Source organism: Mustelus asterias, chromosome 1 (genome assembly GCF_964213995.1).
Source record: "Mustelus asterias chromosome 1, sMusAst1.hap1.1, whole genome shotgun sequence".
Lineage (NCBI taxonomy): Eukaryota > Metazoa > Chordata > Chondrichthyes > Carcharhiniformes > Triakidae > Mustelus > Mustelus asterias.
Window position 1 is genome coordinate 164857695 of NC_135801.1, and position 22769 is coordinate 164880463.

The window sequence follows — 22769 nt, forward strand, 5'->3', positions numbered from 1 at the left end:
AGTTAGTGAGACACGACCTCCCCTTCCCAAAACCATGTTGCCTCTCACTATTACGTCCACTTACTTCCAAGTGGGAATAAATCCTGTCTCGAAGAATCCTCTCCAATAATTTCCCTACCACTGATGTAAGGCTCACTGGCCTGTAATTATCTGGATTATTCTTGCTACCCTTCTTAAACAACGGAACAAAATTGGCTATTCTCCAATCCTCTGGGAACTTCCCTGTAAGAAGTTTAACAACACCAGGTTAAAGTGAACTTCCCTGCAGCCAGTGAGGATACAAAGATTTTTCTCAAGGCCCCAGTAATGTCCTCCCTTGCCTCTCTCAGTATTCTGGAATATATCCCATCAGGCCCTGGAGACTTGTCTACCTTAATGTTTCTCAAGAACCCCAATACTTCCTCCTTTTTGATCTCAACATGATTCAAACTTTCTACACACCCTTTCCCAGACTCATCATCCACCAAGTCCTTCTCTTTGGTGAATACTGACGCAAAGTACTCATTTAATACCTCGCCCATTTCCTCTCACTCCACACATAGATTCCCTTCCTTGTCCTTGAGTGGGCCAACCCTCTCCCTGGCTACCCTCTTGCTCTTTATATATGTGTAAAAAGCCTTGGGACTTTCCTTAATCCTGCTGACAAATGATTTTTCGTGACCCCTTTTAGTGCTCCTTAGTCCTTGCTTAAGTTTTTCTACTTTCCTTGTATTCCACACTGGCTTCACGTGTTCCTAGCCTCCTAGCTTTGACAAATGCTTCCTTTTTCTCTTTGACTAGGCTCACAATATCTCGTTACCCAAGGTTCCCAAAACTTGCCATACTTATCCTTCATCCTTACAGGAATGTGCCGGTCCTGAATCCCTATCAACTTACACTTGAAAGCCTCCCACATGCCAGATGTTGATTTGCCCTCAAACATCTGCCCCCAATATACATTCTTCAATTCCTGCCTAATATTGTTGTAATTAGCCTTCCCCTAATTTAGCACCTTAACTTGAGGACTACACTTATCTTTATCCATCAGTACCTTAAAGCTTACTGAATTGTGGTCACTGTTCCCGAACTGCTCCCCTACTGAAACATCGACCACCGGGCCGGGCTCATTCCCCAATACCAAGTCGGGTATGGCCCCTTCCCCAGTTGGACTATCTACATCCTGTTTCAAGAAGCCCTCCTGGATGCTCCTTACAAACTCTGCCCCATCCACGTCCCTAGCACTAAGCGAGTCCCAGTCAATGTAGGGGGAAGTTAAAATCTCCCACCACAACAAACCTGTTACTTTTACACCTTGCCACAATCTGCCTACATATCTGTTCCTCTATCTCCCTGGCAGTTGGGTGACCTATAGTAAACCTCCAACATTGTGACTACACCCTTCCTATTCCTGAGTTGTACCCATATTGCCTTGCTGTATGAAAAAGAAGCAAGAATCCAAAGAGAACGCTGATGAATACAGAAATTTTGCAACTATTATTCAGATCTAATTAATTACACCTCAAGGTCCAAGAGGGTTAGAACCATCCCATTCTTCAGCATAATTAATCAAGTATCTTTACCTTTTCATTAAAACTTTAAATCTATTTGACTATTAGTTCCATTTATAACTGAATTCAGACATACTATTAAGTATTTTAAATCTTTTTCAGAATGAACTGTGGTGAGAAACTGGGGAAGTAAACATTTCTTTCCCCTGATGCCCAGTCTTGTTTCAGGCTGGACAAATTCTTCCTCATGTCTTTCAATCTGCAATTGAATTTACTGGTTAGGCAAGTGAAAAGTAGGAAGAATGGAGTATCACAATATAAAAGTGGAATGAGATTCTCTTTTTGTAAGCAAGACACTTTATTCAAACACAAGTTGCAGTTTCAGTTGTTTGAAGGGAACCAAAAAAATAATCACTGAAAACAAGGCATCTTGACGGCTCAGCAAGTAAATGCAGCTACTGTTTTATTACTAATTTAGACAAACAAGTTTAACTGTGGGATTAATCCCAGGTCTGTACTCACTCCTTTAGTAGAGAGGGGGGAGATAAAAAAAAACAGAAAGCAAATAATTAATTTAACCGTTTGGCCTTTAGTGACATTAAAAGAACTTCATAGGTTTATTTAAATCTTATATATAATTAAAGTAGTAACTCTAGCCCAGTCATAACATAACAGCTGTTTTGCAGAAAAGTGCACTAAAGGTACAATGCTATTTCCTTCACCAATGCATGGCAATACAAAAGAAACTAAATTGGAACAATTATTCTTAAAAAGGAAGTTAGAATGGAGAACATGGCAACACAGCAGAATGGAGCAATAGGATATAGAATCATGCTAAAAATCCTCAATGTTTTCAATCATGGTTAGGGAGATGAGGCACATCCCAAAGGAGCTCAACACTGATTGTTACTGTTCCTGCTCGTTCAATGCCACATGGCTTGGTTATAACAGATGGGGCAGGTAAGCAAATCCTTCAGCAGCTGTTATAATCTAAGACCTGAACTAAAATAATTGTAAAGGAAATCGTTAATTTTTGGTTCACATTGAGCCATAAATGTGATACTGAGACACTGAGGACTTGCTATTGTCTCAGTCATCCATCTTTTAACCATTGCGTCAGTTGCTTGAGGCAGTTGAAGGACAGGCTTCCCGATTGCACAAGTCATTCATAATGATACAAAACAAAGTATAGCTTTAAGCATCTCCTTACTCTTGTGAATTAATGGTACAACATCAAAATTGATCTCTAAAGTACAAAGGCTGCAAAGGAAGAGAAGCCAGCATACTGCAGACTACTATACAAGAAACCCTGCTGGAAATTTGCATTCAGATACAAATCAACCGTGGATGAGGCTCACTCTCCAGATTCAGACTAAGAATGTTCGTTTCAGTAATCTATAAAACCACTACTGCCGCTGGATAACATTTGAGCAGGTCAGAAGTTTCAAAAGATCAGTAAAAGACCGGAGTGAAATTATCATTCAGTTCATCGTTACTTTAATTAGTAAATTAGTTAGCCGTTTTAATATTCATAATCAATGTTAGAATTGAATGGTGTGTTAATGACTTCTTCCAGGTGGGAGTGGAGCAAGTGAAAAGCAAATCAAAATCAAACACACCCTTGCTTTTACCCAGTATTCACAATTGGAAATTTCAACATGGCCACTGGATACTAGTCAGATGAAGGAACACCAACTAAACTTTCTCCTTTGAAACGATTAAAGCATCCCAACATTGTCCCCAAGATAACTTAATTCAGGATAAAGAGAGAACATAGGGCAATACATAACTGTATGATCCAACAACTCACTGGACAAATTTGGTAAGCTGTTAGAGGTTTCTGAACTTACATCATCCACACCACAGAAACCAAGAACAAATGGCAGATATTGTTTCCACTTCCAGTCCACACAGTCAAGTTAACCAAGGAGACTGATTAAAACTTAAAGATTACCTCTTAGTAACAACTTATACTTGCATCGTAAATTTGTAAAACCTATATTATTTACGATTTAATCTTGCGGCAAAGTTTAAGACATTGATTCTGGATCTAGTCTGTTATATTAAACTTGTTTTTTTATTGTGTTGGGATTATTTGTTGCTTTGTCTTGTTGAAAGGGATTTCGATCACCATAAAGTCTTCAGCTAGCGTCACCTCCTGTCCTTCCAGCACCAACTCAGCCTGAGTCTTCAGTTCCATTACATCATCATCTCCTGCATTAGTCAGGGCTGTAGGCTTGTACCTTTGACTGAAGTGAGTAAGGATCAGCCGTTTAACTTTACATGATTTGGCAAACTCTGCAGCAGTCTTCGGAGTGCAGTGTCCATGCTCCTCAGCCTTGTCTGACTGACTGTCATCGAGTGTGGCCTCATGCACCAGCACATCTGCATCAATGCAGAGCTTCTTACCCACGTCACCCACAGTTCGTGAGCAATCTCCCAAAATGCATATTTTCCGACCTGGAATAGGAGCTTCTAACACATCCATGGGAAAAACCGTAACTCCATTGTTTAGCGTGATGGTTTGTCCATTTTTTAGTTTCCCATACAAAGGTCCTGGTTGAACACCTATAACAATGCAAACCACATAGAATTTAGGAAGAAAAGTTAAATATGGACAGCAAAAGCACAAAAGACAGACAAAAATATATATGCATTTTTCAATTTTAAAATAATTCTCTTTTGGCAATGTTGCCAGGCTGTTGGATCATACGGCTCAACAAGCAAATTGAGTACTTTACAGGGAGCAGAGAAGGAAAGTTGACCCTGAATAGTAAACATGCACAATCCCCAAAAAAATGCTACAATAAACAAAACAATATAAACTGCAGCCACACAAAAAAAGAGGATTTGTCAGCATGTAAAGCAGGACGAGAAATGCTCTTTGTAAGCTATGGAGCCTGAAATTCTTCCTTTATACCAGTATCTAATCACCACTTTCATGTCTTTCATAAAGGCTGTTATTACGGAAGGAAGCATTTTTACCCTCAACACAGACAAGGATGTTTGACCAAACCACATAAAACAACACTAGCCAACAAAGCTTTTCTTATAGAATCTAGCTCCCTGCAATAGCAATTTAGCTAGATCCACTCTCCAGCCCTTCTCCCCATAGCCCATAAACTTTTCCTTTCAGATAATTATCCAATTTCCTTTGAAAGTCATGATTGAATCTGCCTCCACTCTACCCTCAGGCAGCTTGTTCCAGCTCGCAACCACCATTGCATAAAAAGGGTCCTTCCTCATATCGTCTTTTGCCAATCACTTTTAATCACTGTCCCTTGATTCTAGATGCTTACATGAAGCAGCATGTACCATCTACAAGCAGCACTGCAGGAACTCACCAAGGTTCCTGAGACAGCACCTTCCAAACCCAGGACCAATACTATCTAGAAAGGCAAGGACAGCAGAAACATGGGTACTCCATCACTTGGAAGTTCCCCCCCTAAGCTACTCGCCATTCTGACTTGCAAATATATCGTCATTCCTTCACTGCCACTGGGTAAAACTCCTGCAGCTTTGTTCTGAACAGTATTGGGAGCACATACACCACATGGACTGCAGCAGTTCAAGATGGCAGCTCACCACCTTCTCAAGGCCAATCAGAGATGAGCAATAAATGTTGGCCAAGCCAGCAACACCCACGTTGCATGAATGAATTCTCCAAATAAGTACTTTTACTCTAGATTGCTCATTGTCCATTTCCATAAGTAACCTAAACTATCCGCTAAACGTTCACTGACTGCCACATGACACACCAAATTTCCCTGAACCAGATCCAGCAATGCCTCTTTCCTTATTGTGGCAGAAACATAGTGATCTAGAAAATTCTCCACAACACTTATTTTTTTCTTTATTCATTAATGGGACAGGGGCATCACTGGTGGGCCAGCGTTTATTGCCCATCCCCAGTTGCCCTTGAGAGGCTAGCTGGGCCATTTCCGAGGGCAGTAGATATTGATTGGTAAGGGGATCAAAGGTTAGAACATAAGAACTAGGAGCAGGAGTAGGCCATCTGGCCCCTCGAGCCTGCTCCACTGTTTAATAAGATCATGACTGATCTTTCCGTGGACTCAGTTCCACTTACCCATCCGCTCATAGTAACCCTTAATTCCTTTACGGTTCAAAATTTATCTTTGCCTTAAAAACATTCAATGAGGTAGCCTCAACTGCTTCACTGGGCAGGGAATTCCACAGATTCACAACCCTTTGGGTGAAGTTCCTCTTCAACTCAGTCTTAAATCTGCTCTCCCTTATTTTGAGGCAATGCCTTCTAGTTCTGGTTTCACCACCAGTAGAAACAACCTCCCTGCTTCTATCTTATCTATTCCCTTCATAATTTTATGTTTCTATAAGATTCCCCTTTCATTCTTCTAAATTCCAATGAGTATAGTCCCAGTCTGCTCAGTCTCATCTCATAAGCCAACCCTCTCAATTCTGGAATAAACCTAGCGAATCTCCTCTGTACCCCCTCCAATGTCAGTACATCCTTTCTCAAGTAAGGAGACCAAAACTGTACACAGTACTCAAGGTGTGGCCTCACCAGCACCTTATACAGCTGCAACATAACCTCCCTGTTTTTAAACTCCATCCCTCTAGCAATGAAGGACAAAATTCCATTTGCCTTCTTAATTACCTGCTGCACCTGCAAACCAACTTTCTGCAATTCATGCACAAGGACACCCAGGTCCCTCTGCACAGCAGCATGCTGCAATTTCTTACCATTTAAATAATAGTCCATTTTGCTGTTATTCCTGCCAAAATGGAAGGCCTCACATTTACTAACATTGTACTCCATCTGCCAGACCTTGTCCACTCACTTAAACTCTCTATATCCCTCTGCAGACTTGGTGTCCTCTGCACACTTTGCTCTACTGCTGATCTTAGTGTCATCTGTGAACTCTGACACACTACACTTGGTCCCCAATTTCAAATCATCTATGTAAATTGTAAACAATTGTGGTCCCAACACTGATCCTTGAGGCACACCACTAGTCACTGATTGCCAACCAGAAAACACCCATTTATTCCTACTCTTTGCTTTCTGTTAGTTAACCAATCCTCTATCCATGCTAATACATTACCCGCAATGCTGTGCACCTTTATCTTATGCAGCAGCCTTTTGTGCGGCACCCTGCCAAATGCCTTCTGAAAATCCAGATACACCACATCCACAGGTTCCCCGTGTCCACCACAATTATAACGTCCTCAAAGAATTTCACTGAATTAGTTAAACATGACCTGCCTCTTAATAGGACAATTTCTATCCAGATGTCTCACTATTTCTTCCTTGACGATATATTCAAGCATTTTTCCCATTACAGAAGTTAAGCTAACCGACCTATAGTTACCAGTCTTTCGTCTACCTCCTTTTTTAAACAGTGGCATCACATTTGTTGTTTTCCAATCTGCCATTTGTTTTAGTACCCTGTGATGCATTCCATCAGGGCCAAGAGACTTGTCTATCTTTAGCCCCAATAACTTGCCCAACACTACCTCTTTACTGATAATTTCTAGGTCCTCACCTGCCATAACCTCCTTGTCATCAATTGTGTGTCTTCCACTGTGAAGACCAACACAAAATATCTATTCAATGCCTCGGCCATTTCCTCATTTCCTATTATTAAATGTTAATTAAATTAAAGGGAGAATGGGGTTGAGAAAATTATAAGACATGATTGAAAGATGGAGCAGACTCGATGGGCCGAATAGCCTAATTCTGTTCCTTATATCTTATGGTCTTGACAACCACATTGCTGTCGCTCTGGAGTCACATGTAGGCCAGACCAGGTAAGGACAGCAGATTTCCTTCCTTAAAGGACATTTGTGAATCAGATGGGTTTTTCCAACAATCGACAATGGTTTCATAGTCAACAATAAATTCTTAAATTTTTCGTTGAATTCAAATTCCACCATCTGCCATTGCAGGATTTGAACCAGGGTCTCCAGAACGTTAGCTGAGTTTTTGATTAATAGTCTAGCGATAATACCACTAGGTCATCGCCTCCCCTTAAGGAGACCCTTTTCCCTCTGCCTTTTACACTACTACTATCCCAGTCCATACTAGGATAATTGAACTCCCCCATTGTCACTCCCTATAGTACTTGCACCTTTATAATTTTGCTGCAAATTTGCCACACCATATCTTTCCTACTAGTTCTGGCCTATAGACTATAATGATGTGGAGATGCTGGCGTTGGACTGGGGTAAACACAGTAAGACGTCTAACAATACCAGGTTAAAGTCCAACAGGTTCATTTGGCAGCAAAAGCCACTAGCTTTCAGAACAGGCTGTCCCTTCGTCAGGTGGGTGGGAGTTCTGATCACAAACAGGGCACAAAGACACAAACTCAATTTACATGAATAATGATTGGAATGTGAGTCTTTACAGCTAATCAAGTCTTAAAGGTACAGACAATGTGAGTGGAGGGAGCATTAAGCACAGGTTAAAGAGATGTGTATTGTCTCCAGACAGGACAGCTAGTGAGATTTTGCACATTCAGGCAAGTTGTGGGGGTTACAGATAGTGTGACATGAACCCAATATCCCAGTTGAGGCCGTCCTCATGTGTGCGGAACCTGGCTATCAGTCTCTGCTCAGCGACTCTGCGCTGTTGTGTGTCGTGAAGGCCGCCTTGGAGAACGATTACTCGGAGATCAAAGGCTGAATGCCTGTGACCGCTGAAGTGCTCCCCCACAGGAAGAGAACAGTCTTAGAATCTTAGAAACCCTACAGCACAGAAAGAGGCCATTCGGTCCATCGAGTCTGCACCGACTACAATCCCACCCAGGCCCTATCCCCATATCCCTACATATTTACCCACTAATCCCTCTAACCTGCGCATCCCAGGACACGGAGGGTAATTTTAGCATGGTCAATCAACCTAACCCACACATCTTTGGACTGTGGGAGGAAACCGGAGCACCCAGAGGAAACCCACGCAGACACGAGGAGAATGTGCAAACTCCACACAGACAGTGACCCAAGCCGGGAATCGAACCCAGGTCCCTGGAGCTGTGAAGCAGCAGTGCTAACCACTGTGCTACTGAGCCGCCCGTCGAGCGGTGTTCATTCATCCATTGTCGTAGCGTCTGCATGGTTTCCCCAATGTACCATGCCTCGGGACATCCTTTCCTGCAGCGTATCAGGTAGACAACATTGGCCGAGTTGCAAGAGTATGTACCGTGTACCTGGTGGATGGTGTTCTTGCGTGAGATGATGGCATCCGTGTCGATGATCCGACACGTCTTGCAGAGGTTGCTGTGGCAGGGTTGTGTGGTGCCGTGGTCACTATTCTCCTGAAGGCTGGGTAGTCCGCAGCAAACTACCCAGCCTTCTATTATTGGGCTTCTGGTCAGGCAGTTAGGGTCCAGCTCGGGTCAGGTGGCGTCAAGGATCGCTTGGAGCATGGGATAGATCAGCAAGCAAACCCAATAACTAATCTGGAACTACACCACACCAATGCAGCATCTGGCTGAATTGTCGAGATAAATTCCTTTTCTAATTTATGCCATTAAAATTGACGAATGGATTATAATAAAAATGTCTGATTTTTGGATAACTTGGGTTTTGAGAAGAAATTCGATATAGCTCTTGGGGCTAAAGGAATCAAGGGACATGGAGGAGGGAAGGGGAAATCAGGATATTGAATTTGATTATCAGCCGTGATCATAATGAATGGTGAAGCAAGCTTGAAGGGCCGATTGGGCTACTCCTGCTTCTAGTTTCTATGAGACACTTTACCTGTATATTCATTTTATTATTTTAATATAGTTCAAACAGCCTTCAAAGTCTCAATTAAAGACAACAGTTTTTGGATCTCAAATTACTTCCATGAAGAGAGATTCTGGCAATCCTTGGGCTGTAAAAGTGCAATCAAAAAATCTAAATTATTTGATAAAATTTATAAAATTACCCATATCTTTCAGTTTTTGTGTCTGCAGTTTTCCCGGTCGTTTTCTCTCCTCAATTACAAAGCCAAAAGACGGTATGCGATGAAAAAGTCGGAATGCTTTTACAATGAACTGTTCATCAGTGACAAGATTGTAGCAGTCTTCCTGAGGAAGAAGATAAATTGTTTTTCCTGGTAGTTCCTGAGGGTGAAGGTGATCATCCACTTCCTGTATACAAGGCTGCCTCCATTCCTCAGGAAAACACTGATCTTCTGTTGGAACCAGTTCATGGACTACATATTGGAAGAGCAACTGTGAGTGAGAAAGTTCCATGCTTGTCCTCAGAAATTTCCTTAGCCCAACTGGTCCGTAAACCTCAACAGGTTGTTTGTTTGAGAGAGGACTACTTTGGAGGCTCACTGTGCACAAGAGACCAGGCAAACCAAATACATGGTCACCATGGAGATGAGTAATGAAAATTTTTGCAATTTTTCCTATAAGATACAATGGAAATATCAGAACGTTATATACATTCGCATCTTAGTCACAACAACTGGCATCTTTAACATAATAAACCATCACAAGGCACTTAACAGTGTTTAAAACCAAATTTGACAACGAGTCACAATAGAAATCTTAAGGCAGATGATCAAAAATGTGTTAAAGAGATCGGTTTTACAGAGTATCTCGAGAGGACTGAGGAAGAGAGGCAGATAGAGGGAAATCCAGAGCTTCAACCTTGGCATCTGATCAATGGTGGTGAGACGAAAATTGGGGATTCTAAGAATCCAGAATTAGAACCGATATTTGTGAGGGTTGTGGAGCCAAACAATTTTGTTGTTCAAAAATGTATCTATCCTTGCTGTAAAAACATTCAGTGAGGAAGCCTCAACTGCTTCACTGGGCAGGGAATTCCAGATTCACAATCCTTTGGGTGAAGGAGTTCCTCCTCAACTGAGTCCTAAATCTGCTCCCCTTATTTTGAGGCCATGCCCCCTAGTTCTAGTTTCACCCGCACATGGAAACATCCTTCCTGCTTCTATCTTGTCTATTCCCTTCATAATCTTATGTTTCTATAAGATCTCCCCTCATTCTTCTGAATTCCAATGAGGGAAGCTTTTGTATTCCCAATGTATTTGTTTAGAGGAAATTTATGTTAATCTAATACTGAATATCAAACGAGTCGTCAGACAAGTGAGACGGGGCCGAGAGAGGTGGTAGTGTAGTAGAGCCTGATACCGTGGAAATTAATGCTACATTTCTGTTGACACTACCAAGATGCAGCCTAAAGATTATAAACAGAAGGAGCAAAGAAAGATCCTTGGTGAAGCAGGAATGGGAGGAGAAGCCATTTCAGGTGAATCTTTGGCTATGGGGTGGCACGGTGGCACAGTGGTTAGCACTGCTGCCTCACAGCGCCAGGGATCTGGATTCGATTCCGCTTGGGTCACTGTCTGTGCAGAGTCTGCATGTTCTCACCATGTCTGCATGGGTTTCCTCTGCAAAATCCAGAAGTTTTACTTTTATTAATGTGCGGGGATATAAAGAGATCTTGTGGTGCAGTGGTAGCACCCCTACCTCTAGGCCAGAAGCTATGAGTTCAATTCTCACTTGAGGACTTGATGGCCACAGAAGGTGCTTTCAAAATGTGGCCAGACAGGTTGATTGTCAGCCTGTAAATCCCTCCATTATAACTGCTGGAAGGTGGAGCGGAGAGTATCCCAGTCAGCCTGCACAAGGCAACAGCAAGCAATTGCATACATTGCCAAACATTATCATGGATCAATCCAATGGATCAATCATGGTCACCAGTCTTATGGCATCGTACCTGAAGGAGGACACATACAAAACCAGCATTTTAAAGAAAGAATCTGCAATTATATAGCAAATGTCATATTCTCAGCAGAACCCAAAGTGTTTTATCACCAATGGATTAATTTTGAAGTGGTGTCACTGTTGCTAAATAGGCAAATGAAGCAAACAATGTATGGCAAGGTCTCACAAACACCAAATGAATAAATTAGTCTACTTTTGGTGATGTTGATTAACGGTGGCTTGGTGGCCCAGGTACAGGGACAATTTCCTATTCTTCTTTAAAGAGTGCCATTGGATCTTTTTTGTCCAACTGAGCAAGCAGACAGGCAATTAAGTGCCTCTCTCCCTTCCTTAGGCATTGGGTACCACTTATAGGGGTACAGGTCAGAGAGGGTGCATCTCAATAGGGCTGGGAACAAAATTCTCATAAGTGTTTTGCTAGCGTTATTGGGGGGATTTAAACTGGCAGGTGGATAGAAACCTGAAAGTAAATTCAGAAAGGAAAGAAGGGGCGGCATGGTGACACAGTGGTTAGCACTGCTGCCTCACAGCGCCAGGAACCCAGGTTCAATTCCAGTCTCGGGTTACTGTCTGTGTGGAGTTTGTACGTTCTCCCCGTGTCTGCGTGGGTTTCCTTCGGGTGCTCCGGTTTCCTCCCACAGTCCAAAGACGTGCAGGCTAGGTTGACTGGCTATGCTAAATTCACCCTGGTGTCAGGGGGATTAGCAGGGTAAATGAGGGTTACATGAATAGGGCATGTGTGGGATTGTGGTCGGTACAGACTTGATGGGCCGAATGGCCCCCTTCTGTACTGTAGGGATTCTATGATCTATGAAGGAAAGTTGGAAAGGAAGGCAGAAAAGTAGGAGGAGCCTTCACAACCTGTAAATATGTGCGCTGCCCCAATTGATATTTTGTGTGGTTGCGTCACCACATTTTGGTTGCTGTTCCTGCACAAATTGTAATTAGATCGTTTAAAAAATGCAGAATTTCCAACTGAATGGATGGAGAGGAAAATGATTTTTGTGAAGCGTAAGATCCTGGCATGGATAGAGGATTGGTTGATTGGCAGAAGGCAGAGAGGGGATAAAGGGGTCTTTTTCAGGATGGCAGCCAGTGACTAGTGGTATGCCTCAGGGGTCAGTGTTGAGACCACAACTTTTCACAATATACGTTAATGATTTGGAGTTTGCAGATGATACAAAGATATGTAAAGGGACAGGCAATATTGAAGAAGCAGGGGGGCTGCAGAAGGACTTGGACAGATTAGGAGAGTGGGCAAAGAAGTGGCAGATGGAATACAACGTGGAAAAATATGAGGCGATGCACTTTGGAAGGAGGAATGGAGGCATGGACTATTTTCTAAATGGGAAAATGCTTAGGAAATCAGAAACACAAAGGGACTTGGGAGTCCTTGTTCAAGCTTCTCTTAAGGTTAATGTGCATGTTCAGTTGGCAGTTAGGAAGGCAAATGCAATGTTAGCATTCATGTCGAGGGGGCTAGAATACAAGAGCAGGGATGTACTTCTGAGGCTGTATAAGGCTCTGGTCAAGCCCCATTTGGAGTATTGTGAGAAGTTTTGGGCCCCATATCTAAGGAAGGATGTGCTGGCCTTGGAGAGGGTCCAGAGGAGGTTCACGAGAATGATCCCTGGAATGAAGAGCTTGTCGGATGAGGAACGGTTGAGGACTCCGAGTCTGTACTCGTTGGAGTTTAGAAGGGTGAGGGGGGATCTTATTGAAACTTACAGGATACGGCGAGGCCTGGATAGAGTGGACCTGAAGAGGATGTTTCCACTAGTAGGAAAAACTAGAACCAGAGGGCACAACATCAGGCTAAAGGGACGTTCCTTTAAAACAGAGATGAGGAGGAATTTTTTCAGCCAGAGAATGGTGAATCTGTGGAACTCTGCCGCAGAAGGCTGTGGAGGCCAGGTCACTGAGTGTCTTAAGACAGAGATAGATAGGTTCTTGATTAATAAGGGGATCAGGGGTTATGGGGAAAAGGCAGGAGAATGGGAATGAGAAAAATATCAGCCATGATCGAATGGTGGAGCAGAATCGATGGGCTCAATGGCCGAACTATACTCATACGTCTTATGGATGTTTCTGAAACCAAAAGCTCCACAACTGATTCAGAGGGGAATTCCTTATGATGATGCCAAAGTCACTAAGAATGTGTCGGATGCCGAAGACAGTGATAGGTTTTCATCGTGGTTACAGGTATCTTTGATTCTTTTTCATCTTTCAAAATGGTGACCACCCACAATGACAGTTCATATGTGTGAAGGCTTCAACGGTTGACTTATACACCAAACATCTATGGTAACAACGAGGGTCAATGAAGATAGTGGATCTGAGGGAGTGGGGGGGGCAGCTGGGGGGAGTGGGAGGGGGCGGGCAGCCTGGGGGAGTGGTGGGGGGGGGGGGCAGCCTGGGGGAGGGGGGGAGGGGGGGGCAGCCTGGGGGAGGGGGGAGGGGGGGGCAGCCTGGGGGAGGGGGGGGCAGCCTGGGGGAGGGGGGGGCGGGCAGCCTGGGGGAGGGGGGGGCGGGCAGCCTGGGGAGGGGGGGCGGGCAGCCTGGGGAGGGGGGGGCGGGCAGCCTGGGGGAGGGGGGGGGGCGGGCAGCCTGGGGGAGGGGGGGGGCGGGCAGCCTGGGGGAGGGGGGGGGCGGGCAGCCTGGGGAGGGGGGGGGGGGGCGGGCAGCCTGGGGGAGGGGGGGGGGGCGGGCAGCCTGGGGGAGGGGGGGGGGCGGGCAGCCTGGGGGAGGGGGGGGGGGCGGGCAGCCTGGGGGAGGGGGGGGGGGCGGGCAGCCTGGGGGAGGGGGGGGGGGGCAGCCTGGGGGAGGGGGGGGGGGGGCGGGCAGCCTGGGGGAGGGGGGGGCGGGCAGCCTGGGGGAGGGGGGGGGGGCGGGCAGCCTGGGGAGGGGGGGGGGGGGCGGGCAGCCTGGGGGGAGGGGGGGGGGCTGGCAGCCTGGGGGGGGGGGGGGGCGGGCAGCCTGGGGGAGGGGGGGGGCTGGCAGCCTGGGGGAGGGGGGGGGGCGGGGCAGCCTGGGGGAGGGGGGGGCGGGCAGCCTGGGGGAGGGGGGGGGGCGGGCAGCCTGGGGGAGGGGGGGGCGGGCAGCCTGGGGGAGGGGGGGGGGCGGGCAGCCTGGGGGAGGGGGGGGGGCGGGCAGCCTGGGGGAGGGGGGGGGGCGGGCAGCCTGGGGGAGGGGGGGGGCGGGCAGCCTGGGGAGGGGGGGGCGGGCAGCCTGGGGGAGGGGGGGGGCGGGCAGCCTGGGGGAGGGGGGGGGCGGGCAGCCTGGGGGAGGGGGGGGCGGGCAGCCTGGGGGAGGGGGGGGCGGGCAGCCTGGGGGAGGGGGGGGGGCGGGCAGCCTGGGGGAGGGGGGGGGGGGCGGGCAGCCTGGGGGAGGGGGGGGGGGCGGGCAGCCTGGGGGAGGGGGGGGGGGCGGGCAGCCTGGGGGAGGGGGGGGGCGGGCAGCCTGGGGGAGGGGGGGGGCGGGCAGCCTGGGGAGGGGGGGGGGGCGGGCAGCCTGGGGGAGGGGGGGGGGCGGGCAGCCTGGGGGAGGGGGGGGGGCGGGCAGCCTGGGGGAGGGGGGGGCGGGCAGCCTGGGGGAGGGGGTGGGGCGGGCAGCCTGGGGGAGGGGGGGGGGCGGGCAGCCTGGGGGAGGGGGGGGGCGGGCAGCCTGGGGGAGGGGGGGGGGCGGGCAGCCTGGGGGAGGGGGGGGGGCGGGCAGCCTGGGGGAGGGGGGGGGGCGGGCAGCCTGGGGGAGGGGGGGGCGGGCAGCCTGGGGGAGGGGGGGGCGGGCAGCCTGGGGGAGGGGGGGCGGGCAGCCTGGGGGAGGGGGGGGGCGGGCAGCCTGGGGGAGGGGGGGGCGGGCAGCCTGGGGGAGGGGGGGGCGGGCAGCCTGGGGAGGGGGGGGCCGGCAGCCTGGGGGAGGGGGGGGGCCGGCAGCCTGGGGGAGGGGGGGGCGGGCAGCCTGGGGGAGGGGGGGGGCGGGCAGCCTGGGGGAGGGGGGGGGGGCGGGCAGCCTGGGGGAGGGGGGGGGGGGCGGGCAGCCTGGGGAGGGGGGGGGGGCGGGCAGCCTGGGGAGGGGGGGGGGGCGGGCAGCCTGGGGGAGGGGGGGGGGCGGGCAGCCTGGGGGAGGGGGGGGGCGGGCAGCCTGGGGGAGGGGGGGCAGCCTGGGGGAGGGGGGGGCGGGCAGCCTGGGGGAGGGGGGGGCGGGCAGCCTGGCGGAGGGGGGGGGGGGGCGGGCAGCCTGGGGGAGGGGGGGCGGGCAGCCTGGGGGAGTGAGGGCTCTGGCTGCGTGGTGGGCCCGCCGCTTACCTGCTCGTAACCGACTCCTCATGAACTGGGTCTGAGTGCCCTCGCCGCAGTCGAAGAGCCAGCACTCGCCCTGGTACCGCAGCGCCAGGGCCGAGGCCCCGCGGCTGGGGGACGGATAGGCTGAGCCGGTGCCCAGGAACGTCAACTCCATTGCCATGGCGGCGGTGGCACCGCGCCTGCGCGCATAGGACCCGCCTCTCTCTCATCCCATTGGCTCAGTGGTCCAAGTGTTTCCACCAATCAGGCGCCGGTCTTTGCTGATTGACAGGCTTACCTGGGAAGGCCACCTGGATGGTCTGGGGCAGGGACATGTTGCTGTTGGGTGGATCAACCCTTTGTGTGAGTGCCAGGTATATAAAAAGCTTATTTATTCGTCACAACTAAACTAGAAAGAGTGCAGAAAAGATTTACTAGGATGCTACCGGGACTTGATGGATTGAGTTATAAGGAGAGGTTGGATAGACTGGGACTTTTTTCTCTGGAGCGTAGAAGGCTGAGGGGTGATCTTATAGAAGTCTATAAAATAATGAGGAGCATAGATCAACTAGATAGTCAATATCTTTTCCCAAACGTAGGGGAGTCTAAAACTTGAGGGCATAGGTTTAAGGTGAGAGGGGAGAGATACAAAAGTGTCCAGAGGGGCAATTCTTTCATACAGAGGGTGGTGAGTGTCTGGAACAAGCTGCCAGAGGTAGTAGTAGAGGCAGGTACAATTTTGTCTTTTAAAAAGCATTTAGTTAGTTACAGGGGGATGATGGGTATAGAGGGATATGGGCCAAATGCGGGCAATTGGGACTAGCTTAGGGTTTTTAAAAAAAAAGGGTAGCATGGACAAGTTGGGCCGAAGGGCCTGTTTCCATGCTGTAAACCTCTATGACTCTAAATAAGGCTTACATTAACACTGCAATGAAGTTACTATGAAATTTCCCTCGTCACCACACTCCAGCGCCTGTTCGGGTCAATGCACCTAATCAGCACGTCTTTTGGACTGTGGGAGGAAACCGGAGTACCTGGAGGAAACCCACACAGACATGGGGAGAACGTGCAAACTCCACGCAAATAGTGACCCAAGCTGGGAATCGAACCCAGGTCCCTGGCGCGGTAAGGCAGCAGTGCTAACCACTGTGCCACCGTGCCGCCTCTATGCCTGAACAAAGAACAAAGAGCAAAGAAAATTGCAGTGCAGGAACAGGCCCTTCGGCCGTCCAAGCCTGCACCGACCATGCTGCCCGACTTAACTAAAACCCCCTACCCTTCCGGGGACCATATCCCTCTATTCCCATCCTATTCATGTATTTGTCAAGACTCCCCTTAAAAGTCACTATCGTATCTGCTTCCACAATCTCCCCCTGCAACGAGTTCCAGGCACCCACCACCCTCTGTGTTAGAAATCTGCCTTGTGCATCTCCTTTAAACCTGTGCCCCCTCGTAATTGACTCTTCCACCCTGGGAAAAAGCCTGAGTGCCAGGTATTCACCTTGTCTTCTATCTACAGCTCCTGAAGCCTGAACTGCTTTGTTTCTCTTATTTCTCCCTCTAGTAATACACAAACATAAACCCCTCACTGGAAATCCCATCTTTTATTTGAATTTCTCTTTGATAAACTTTCATTGTTCTTCTGGAAATCATGCTGGAGATAGAACCTTTGGCTTTTTAGCAGCCTTCTGGCCAAAATGAAATCATTTAAACCTCTCCCTTCATTCTCTTGACAATCTTCAATCTGCACTTTCTGCTTACTATTCACCTGAGTAATTAATCATCACCCTGACACTTCTCCATTCTAACAGTTCAAGTTCGCTGCATGAAAGTTACAGATCTATTGCAGCGATGGAGACAAAATGCAATTTCCTGAAAATTCAGTTTAAAAACAGAAAACATTCAGTAGACTCTTTTCATAGGTCACTATGGTGTTAGGATACCAGATCAGAAACTCCAAGGTATATTGTGAAGTCAGGCTACATCCCAACAGTTTGCTATTTGCCATTAAGGTGAGGACATGATGTTTCATTCCAGACACAGTTCCACTGAGACACTGGGCAACTTTTACATCGAACACTAGATACATCGATGACATTTTCTTCCTTTGGACTCATGGTGAACAATCACTGAAACAACTCTATGATGACATCAACAAGTTCCATCCCACCATCAGGCTCACCATAGACTACTCTCCGGAATCGGTTGCATTCTTGGACACGCGCATCTCCATTAAGGACGGTCACCTCAGCACCTCACTGTACCGCAAGCCCACGGATAACCTCACGATGCTCCACTTCTCCAGCTTCCACCCTAAACACGTTAAAGAAGCCATCCCCTACGGACAAGCCCTCCGTATACACAGGATCTGCTCGGATGAGGAGGATCGCAACAGACACCTCCAGACGCTGAAAGATGCCCTCATAAGAACAGGATATGGCGCTAGACTCATTGATCAACAGTTCCAACGCGCCACAGCGAAAAACCGCACCGACCTCCTCAGAAGACAAACACGGGACACAGTGGACAGAGTACCCTTCGTTGTCCAGTACTTCCCCGGAGCGGAGAAGCTACGGCATCTCCTCCGGAGCCTTCAACATGTCATTGATGAAGACGAACATCTCGCCAAGGCCATCCCCACACCCCCACTTCTTGCCTTCAAACAACCGCACAACCTCAAACAGACCATTGTCCGCAGCAAACTACCCAGCCTTCAGGAGAACAGTGACCAAGACACCACACAACCCTGCCACAGCAACCTCTGCAAGACGTGCCGGATCATCGACACAGATGCCATCATCTCACGTGAGAACACCATCCACCAGGTACACGGTACATACTCTTGCAACTCGGCCAACGTTGTCTACCTGATACGCTGCAAGAAAGGATGTCCCGAGGCATGGTACATTGGGGAAACTATGCAGACGCTGCGACAACGGATGAATGAACACCGCTCGACAATCACCAGGCAAGACTGTTCTCTTCCTGTTGGGGAGCACTTCAGCGGTCACGGGCATTCGGCCTCTGATATTCGGGTAAGCGTTCTCCAAGGCGGCCTTCGCGACACACGACAGCACAGAGTCGCGGAGCAGAAACTGATAGCCAGGTTCCGCACACACAAGGACGGCCTCAACCGGGATATTGGGTTTATGTCACACTATTTCACATAAATATTTCTGCTTTTTTCCTCCTGAGTCTTTATCATGCGATCCTAGAATCAGAATTTATGTCACACTATTTGTAACTCCCACAGTTGCGTGGACCTGCAGAGTTTCACTGGCTGTCTTGTCTGGAGACAATACACATCTTTTTAGCCTGTCTTGATGCTCTCTCCACTCCCATTGTTTTGTTTCTTAAAGACTGGATTAGTTGTAAGTATTCGCATTCCAACCATTATTCATGTAAATTGAGTCTGTGTCTTATAAGTTCTGTTTGTGAACAGAATTCCCACTCACCTGAAGAAGGGGCTCAGAGCCTCGAAAGCTTGTGTGGCTTTTGCTACCAAATAAACCTGTTGGACTTTAACCTGGTGTTGTTAAACTTCTTACCAACTTTTATTCAACAGCACAGCTCATCTATAATAAACGAATAGGCTTAACTTGTGACAATTGAACAAATTTAAACAAGATGAGATGCAACTCTTAACTGTAAACCTCACATTATGAGTTCCAATTCAAGCAAAATTCCTCTTCTAGACTTAAACACCCTCTTTAAAATTAGTTAGCAAAACACAGTTTGTCTCAGGATAATGGTCTTCGAGCTTTCAGCTACCTTTGGAGAGAGAGAGAGGCAGAGAAATACCTGCTTCTTCTGGCAGTTTTGGCAGCAACTGCTTGCATTTTTAAAGAGGAAACAGCAACAGTATTTCTTCCTCCCCCCCCCACCCCCATTAAGCACATGACTCTGTCCCTGTCAATCAACTTAATCAAAATTCTACACTGAAACCCCCAGAGGAAACCCAGGTAAACAAAAAGGCATTACTTTAGCCTAAAACAAACAATCCAGGACTGCAATGAGTAGTTATCCTCTGTTCCCAGCTACCAATTTAAAGGTTCTGCTAGACAAATTGGCATCATGCAAAACATATCTGAATTCTAAACATATCGGTTACAAGAAACATGATATACATATACTTCTCAAAGGCAGAGTATCACAACTGGGAAATACATTCATTTCTATTTTTAAAAGTTAGCGGTTTCTATGAGGATTGTAACAAGATTAATGAATAAAGTTAGAAGATGCAGAGTGGTGCAGAATGGATAACTAACTGAAAGAAGAGAGTAAGTATAAAAGATCAGAGTGGTGAAAGGTGGTAAAGGCCACACTTGGAATACTGTATAGCTCTGGTCACCCTATTATAGAAAGGATATTATTCAACTAGAAAGAGTGCAGAAAAGATTTACTAGGATGCTACTGGGACTTGATGGTTTGAGTTATAAGGAAAGGCTTGATAGACTGGGACTTTTTTCTCTGGAACGTAGGAGGCTGAGGGGTGATCTTATAGAGGTCTATAAAATAATGAGGGGCATAGATCAGCTAGATAGTCAATATCTTTTCTCAAAGATAGGAGCCTAAAACTAGAGAGCATAGGTTTAAGGTGAGAATGGAGAGATACAAAAGTGTCCAGAGGGCAATTTTTTCACACAGAGGGTGGCGAGTGTCTGGAACAAGCTGCCAGAGATAGTATTAGAGGTGGGTACAATTTTGTCTTTTAAAAAGCATTTAGACAGTTACACGGGCAAGATGGATATAGAGGGATATGGGCTAAATGCGGGCGTTTGGGACTAGCTTAGGGGTTTAAAAAAAAGGGTGGCGTGGATAAGTTGGGCCAAAGGGCCTGTTTCCATGCTGTAACCTCTATGACTCTCCCACGAGGATCAGTATTAGGATGACTGTTCACAACTTCTATGAATGATTTAGAGTGACTTTGGAATCCAAAACACAACCACTCAATTTGTAGATAACACCAAATTGTGGAGTAAGGATAGTCAATACAGAGTAGGACTGCAACAAATTGCAAGATGATAACTTGAGAATGGGCATATGATGCAAATAAAGTTTAACACACACAAGTGGGAGATATTACATTTTGTTAAAACAAGGAGATCACATTACTTGGGCAATAAGACTCAAAATGGGTAGAGGGTCAAAGGGCTCTGGGTGTATATAGAATTATAGAACTATAGAATCTTACAGTGCAGGAGACCATTCGTCCCATCAAGTCTGCACTGACAACAATCCCACCCAGGCCCTATCCCCATAACCCCATGCATTTCCCATAGCTAGTCCCCTTGACACTAAGGGGCAATGTTTAGCATGGCCAATCCACCTAACTCGCACATCTTTGAACTATGGAAGGAAACCGGAGCACCTGGAGGAAACCCACGCAGACACGGGGAGAATGTGCAAACTCCACACAGACAGTGACCCAAGCTTGGAATCTAACCCGGGTCCCGGGTTAGATTCCAAGTGATAACCGGTGATAACTTTGTATTGGATGTAATGTGATCAATGGGAACAAGATGTAAGGGTCAGCTGACCCAGTAAACGTTGGAACCAATTACAGAGCGATATAATAATCAGCTGACCAGCTGACTCACTATAAATAAGGAACTATGTAGAATTGTGGACAGCTTCGAGTGGCCCAGGGCAAGGCCCCAAGTTTGGAGTAATGATGTTTCTTTATTGACCCTCTCTTTGATTTATAAGTTGGAGTAAGTTTTGTTGTATTTTCATTAGCTGCATTTTGAAGAGTTCCTTCTGAAGAAACACCTGGTGCTGTGAGGCAGCAGTGCTAATCACTGTGCCACAAATTACAACTAGTAGCAATGTAGATCAATAGTGCCAGAAGAAAAACAGCAAACCAAGCAGGGTTATTTTCAGAGGGATGGAATTGAAAAATAGTGAAGTTATACTAAACTTTCATTTAACCTCAGTTTGAACATAAGAACTAGGAATTGGGACCAGAAGTAGGCAAATTCAGCCCATCGAGCCTGCTCCGCCATTCAATCAGATCATGGCTGATCACTCCCTGGTCTCAAATCCACCTCCCCTCCTGATCCCTATATCCCCTTATTCCTTTTTTGTTTTATTAGAAATGCATCTATCTCCTTCTTGAAACCATTCAACAATTTAGACTCCACCACACTACGGATTAGCGAGTTCCACAAATTCACCACCATCTGCAAGAAGTAGTTCCTCCTCATCTCAGTATTAAATCTACAACCTCTCAACCTGTACCTGTGACCTCTTGTTCGAGATTGCCCCACAAGAGGAAACATTTGGTCTACATTTACTTTATCAATCCCTTTTAAAATTTTATACAGCTTGATCAGATCCCCTCTCATCCTTCTAAACTCCAGCAAGCATAAGCTGGAGTTTAATCTCTCCCCATACAAAGAACAAAGAACAAAGAACAATACAGCACAGGAACAGGCCCTTCGGCCCTCCAAGCCCGCACCGCTCCCCGGTCCAGGATTGAATCCTGAATCCAGGATTTTCCAGCCTATCTACATACCAATATCCTATCCACCGAGCTGTCCCTCACAGCTACGATGCTTTGTTCATTACAACCTATTAACTCACCCCCACCCCCCCATTCCAGACCATGTGATCTCCAGGGAGAGGCGAAAACCCAGAGTGAAAAACCCCAGGGCCAATATGGGGAAAAAAAAATCTGGGAAATTCCTCTCCGACCCCCTGAGGCGATCGAAACGAGTCCAGGAGATCACAATGGCCCTGATCGGAAAATGCTTCCCAACCCTAGTCATTTCCACTTCCACGAACACCATATGAATTCCCTGCCCCCGAGACAGGTTCCCAACTATCCGCAGTCTCGCTCTGTACTGGCACCAGCAAGATGATCATAGAATGAAGCCTTGAAACGAGAAACAAGGAACAATTAGCCCGCACCGCTCCCTGGTCCAAACTAGACCACTCTTTTGTATCCCTCCATTCCCACTCCGTTCATATAGCTGTCTAGATAAGTCTTAAACGTTCCCAGTGTGTCCGCCTCCACCACCTTGCCCGGCAACACATTTCAGGCCCCCACGACCCTCTGTGTGAAATATGTCCTTCTGATATCTGTGTTAAACCTCCCCCCCTTCACCTTGAACCTATGACCCCTCGTGAACGTCACCACCGACCCGGGGAAAAGCTTCCCACCGTTCACCCTATCTATGCCTTTCATAATTTTATACACCTCTATTAAGTCTCCCCTCATCCTCCGTCTTTCCAAGGAGAACAACCCCAGTTTCCCCAATCTCTCCTCATAA

At 47.4% G+C, this 22769-nt stretch overlaps 1 protein-coding gene across 1 annotated transcript; it reads right to left on the bottom strand.

The window, feature by feature from the left end:
- Nucleotides 1–1806: 1806 nt before the first annotated feature.
- On the bottom strand, nucleotides 1807–15715 carry elac1 (elaC ribonuclease Z 1). The gene is made up of 3 exons (XM_078222369.1): nucleotides 15520–15715; nucleotides 9403–9873; nucleotides 1807–4055 (listed from the first exon to the last, which is right to left on the bottom strand). Exons 1-3 carry the CDS (start codon nucleotides 15674–15676, stop codon nucleotides 3565–3567), a joined length of 1119 nt encoding a protein of 372 aa, XP_078078495.1. The 5' UTR covers nucleotides 15677–15715; the 3' UTR covers nucleotides 1807–3564.
- Between the last annotated feature and the right edge of the window lie 7054 nt (nucleotides 15716–22769).

What these genes read in the sequence shown, in the direction of transcription:
- elac1 (XM_078222369.1), bottom strand. Translation starts at nt 15,676, where the DNA reads ATGGCAATGGAGTTGACGTTCCTGGGCACCGGCTCAGCCTATCCGTCC. An exon ending in GAGGAGTCGGTTACGAGCAG is followed by an intron (nt 9,874 to 15,519) that starts GTAAGCGGCGGG and finishes TGTATCTTATAG; the next exon opens with GAAAAATTGCAAAAATTTTC. An exon ending in ACAAAAACTGAAAGATATGG is followed by an intron (nt 4,056 to 9,402) that starts GTAATTTTATAA and finishes GCATTGTTATAG; the next exon opens with GTGTTCAACCAGGACCTTTG.